The 4,650-nt window shown below is 48.0% G+C and overlaps 1 protein-coding gene across 1 annotated transcript; it reads left to right on the forward strand.

The window, feature by feature from the left end:
• cyb561d1 (cytochrome b561 family, member D1) lies at window positions 1-4,434 on the forward strand. Its single transcript, XM_005749873.2, has 3 exons — window positions 1-831; window positions 1,197-1,234; window positions 3,232-4,434. The coding sequence occupies exons 1-3, from the start codon at window positions 675-677 to the stop codon at window positions 3,736-3,738; spliced, it is 702 nt and encodes a 233-aa protein (XP_005749930.1). The 5' UTR covers window positions 1-674; the 3' UTR covers window positions 3,739-4,434.
• Window positions 4,435-4,650: the final 216 nt, after the last annotated feature.

The following is a 4,650-nucleotide window of genomic DNA, read 5'->3' on the forward strand; positions in this document are numbered from 1 at the left end:
ATGGGGAATGTGGAGATTCAGCACCTCAAAGCGGTCCTGGACCACGTGTTGCATTAACCTGCTGAGAGAGGCGTAGCCATCAGCCATCCTTTCCACGCCCACCCCCGTGACATCACGCTCCAAAGCCCTATACTGTTTCCACGACAGGCTGTACATGATCTGCAACAATGTGCATTAATAATTGATAAGTCTACAATAATCATTTTCACCTATTGTGTAGGGAGCTTAAGATTCGCTCAGTTAACGCTGGTTTGTGCCTATGCACGGTTCTTAGTGTTTCTCCCTGCGCTCGGCTACAGCGGCTGACACGAGAATCAGGAAATACAAGTCGGGTCAGCTCACTGCGTAGTTTCTTCGAGAAAAGGTCGAAGCAGAAGCGACGGTGTGGCAGCTCGGTGACTGTGTGCAGACTCGGAGGGATCGCACCGCCCGTCCTGTTTGCGTCCTCAGGCCGGAAATGGCCTTAACAAAATGGGTTTCGTAGGAAGGATGTGTGCGCACACACGAGCCTGGGCAAAGCAGCGACTCTGATGCTGCTCGGCTCGTGCTCGCTGTAACCGCGCGACCATGGAGCTCGTGCAGCCTCCCGACAGCACGGGCTCCTCGGTCCTCTCCAGCACACCTCGTATTCCCGCCGGACGCTGGAGCAGGTAGCCGGAGAGGCTGTGAGCAGCATGCGGTCAGACGTGGAGTACAGCCCGGTGGGAGAGGGCCTGGGTATGCGGGACTTCTGGCTGTACGTGTGGCTGCGGAGAGTGGCGGTGATAGCGACTCATGTCACCGGCCTGGGCCTGACGCTCGTCCTCTCCCTGCTGTCCAGACCCGGAACCAGTAAGTGTTGTGTACAGTGTTTTATCCCCGTCATCAAACCTGCCAAATATAAGGAAGTGATTTTGGTTCTTTGTGATTTAGTCATTCACGTGACTGATCAGCTGCGTGGGCTTCTTTACTGATCAACGTAGTAGTAAAATAAATATTATTATCATGGTTTTCTTCCAGTAAACAAAATGATCCCGTTTCTGATGATAAAGATGTAAACGAGTGCAGATTAGAGCCCGTGTTTGCGCTGTTGCATCACAGTGCGTGTCCTTGAGTGGGTACGTTTAGGTTTTGCTGACGGTCAGCTTGCTGCTGTTGAAGCTGCAGCACATGGTCAGCTGATGATTGTGTCATTAATCTGCTGTTTGTCTCTCCAGGTCTGTTCTCTTGGCATCCCATGTGTATGTCTGTCGCTGTAAGTTTCCAGTCCTCACACAAACACAGACACTGGTCTCACTCCTCTCACCCACGACCGCTCGCGGCCGATGGCCATATCTTTCTAATGACACGCTGGAGTAAACGGGCAGCTGTGGCTCTTCTCGCATGGCTTTCTAAGCTGCTTAAGGGGATATTTCAAGTAATGGATGGAGATGTTGTCTCAAAAACAGGTCTCTTCTTTTCCTGCTAGCTTTCAGCCCACTACATTCCTCCAGTCTCTGTCAGCTTTCCACTGTAAATAATAGATTTGAGGGAGGGTATGTTAACACTCAGAGAAGGAAGCTTAGAGATGGGTGACATATACAAAATATCTGATGCAGTGATAAAGTCTGAGTAAGATCCTGGAAAGGATTGTTCCCACTCAGCTGTTGGATCACCTGAATGATTCCAGAAGCTCCTCAGTCCGGCTTGAAGCCGTTTCACAGCACAGAGACGGCTCACAAAGGTTATGAATGACATTTTGTTAGCAACAACTGTGGTAAACATGTATTGCTTGTTTTGGTGGCTCTGACTGCTGATCTCTCGACTACTGCATTGTGTGGGAATTTCCACATTGGCACTTTCGTGGATAAGATTTTGTCTGTGGCCCCTCTGCCGTCGGGTGCACCACAGGGATCTATTCTTGGGCCACTACTGTTTCCATTGTATCTCCTGCCACAGGGTGCAAAAACAAGAAATTTAAACAAATGCTGACGATAGCCGCCTTTATCTGCCTTTCAGTCACTGATAGCTCCTCGACTGGACTCCTGCTCGATCGTCTTAGCGATGCTAAGTCATGGATGGCTCTAAATTCTTTACGTTTTAATGAACGTAAAATGGAACGGTTCCTCTGGTACCCCAGAGGTTACTCTGCTGCTCTGACTGTCACCCGACAAGCTCAGTTACTAATCTTGGGGTAAAAATTGACTCTGTGCTTAGTTTTGATGGCCACACAAACGGGGTGGTCAAGTCTTCCTTCTGGCACCTCATGCGTCTGTCGAAGGTTAAGCTTTTTCTTTCCAGGCGTGACTTGGAAACTGTCATCCATGCTTTTATAACCTCATGCTTGGATTACTGCAACTCCCTTGTAATAGCAGTTGGCCGTGCCTGCAACTGCACAGTTTGTAACTGGTAAAAGAACATTTGAGCATATTACTCCGGTACTTAGAATCTACTTTAAAGGGTTTTTAAAACCCTCAAATGCTCCGGCGCCTGTATATCGGCCCTATGCCCCCCTCGTTCGCTCAGCTGAGCAGCTGTTGCTCTCAGTCCCTAAATCATGGCTGAACCTCAGAGACTGAGCGCTCTCTACTGTGGCCCCGAAGCTTTGGGATGATCTTCCTCTTCACATTAGGGAGTCTACATCAGTCTTTGAATCCAGGTTAAAAACTATAGAATAACGATTTATTACTCTTATTGTACTTTTTATGTCTGCTGGTCGGCCATGTGTTGTTTTTAAAGTGCTATATAAATAAATGATGGTATGGCCTAGTGTTACACACTGCTAGAATATGCTGTTCTCTCAGTCTCATCAGAGACCGGCAGCCATAATAATGCACCAGATCTGAATGCTAATTCAACATATGCAGTTACTATGAAACTCGAGTAGCTGAACAGGTTGTGGTCAGCTGACTGGCAGTTGAACAACGCTCTTGGGTAAAGCTTCGGGTTATTGTCCAAAGGTCTGACGTCATCATTTATCCTGCTACATCTGTCTGTAATCATCCACTTACATCCCATAATATGCTGGTGCTGTATTACAGTTTGTGATTCACAATCACATTACATGTCACTCATGTACACAGCACACACTTTGTCTCCTTGAATGAACTGGGCAAAGCTTGATGTGCAGAAAAACAGGAGTTTAGATCGTTAGAATAAATTCCCACAACTCTACATCTAATTAATCGCTTGTTGAGTTTTCATGGCTGGATCTGTATCACCACTAATCACCAAATAAGCCCCTTTACTAACATCTGTTTCCTCTCACTGCAGTACTGCCTGTGCATGACCGAAGGTATCCTGCTGTTCTCAGCAGAGGGATCTCCCTTCTGCTTCAAATCATGGAAGAGTAAAGTCCGTCTCCACTGGTTCTGTCAGGCTCTGGTCCTGATCGCTGCAGCCACTGGACTTGGGTTCATTGTGGCCAGCAGGAATGTGTCGGAGCTCCCACACCTGGCCTCCTGGCACAGCCTGCTGGGTATGTGTACGCTGACCGCCACCGTGCTCCAAACGGCCTGCGGCATCGCTGCGATTTTCCCCAAGCTGCTGCGTCTCTCCTGCCCCTCGTCCAGACTGAAGCTGTACCATGCCACCTGCGGCCTGGTCGTCTACCTGTTTTCCACCGTGACAGTGATGTCTGCCATGTTCACTGACTGGTTCCAGGCCACGGCGAAGGGGGTGGCGTGGTGGGCCTTCCTCATCCTGCCTCTATTCCCTGCCTTGGTGGTGATGAGCCAGATCACTAATGCCTATCTACCCCGCAAGAAGCTGACCAGCTAGGAACCAGCAGCAGGTGGCAGAGACATCCAAAAGGAATAATGAAGAAATAAAGAGTCTTCTTTAACTTGCACCCTTGCAAGGGTGGAATTTATCCCTGAGTAAAATGTCTTTACCAGTCATCACTGTTAGCAAGCAAGCTAGCAGCTGTGGTGTGGTGAGCTATATTTGTATTAAACTACAACTGAAATAAGGGATTTTAGGGCGTAGCTTCTGGGAGAGGTTCTTTTTCCTTTTCTTCATACCTCGAGTGCTACAAGTAGCTGCCATCTAGTGGCCTGTAGAAGAACTGCAGCATGAAACATTATAGGGTTGGTGTTTAAGTATGGCTGCCGACTACTGTTGGAGTCCCACAGGTGGAGCTGGTGGACACACCTGGACTGGTTTTGTGTGTCTGCGGCTGTGGAGTCTCACTGCTGTTCACTGTGTATGCTCGGTGAGACTGTGTGCAGCCTGATGAACATTTACTGCTGACTGTGTGAGAACATGGAGCTACACCAGGTTATACACCAACATGAAAATTCAGATATTTATTGTTTCATGATATTTTTTGCCTTTTGACTTCTTATAGGTGCTACATTGTGACACAAAAGGTCTACAAAACGTTTTCAAATTGCAACCCTGTGGCCTTCTCCACAGATTCACAAGGCTGATTTGATTTGATGCACATTTACAGCTGGTATCAACCAGCTAAGAACAACTGTCCGATCTGCTCTGCTCCAGGCTGGATCATGGAAGTGGCTGATAGTGTGTCCTGCACTAGAAGCTGTTCTAACTTCCACCATCATCAAACCCTGTTGGTGCATCCAGGGCAGACTCAGCTGAGTTCACAGAAAGGTTGATCTTCAGCTTCCTAGAAAAGCAGATATTTTGAGACGCAGTAATCCAGAAGATGAATGTAAACTATTTAAACAT

This window comes from Pundamilia nyererei, unplaced genomic scaffold, assembly GCF_000239375.1.
Source record: "Pundamilia nyererei isolate P.nyererei 1_Seehausen unplaced genomic scaffold, PunNye1.0 scaffold00257, whole genome shotgun sequence".
In the NCBI taxonomy this organism is placed as follows: Eukaryota; Metazoa; Chordata; class Actinopteri; order Cichliformes; family Cichlidae; genus Pundamilia; species Pundamilia nyererei.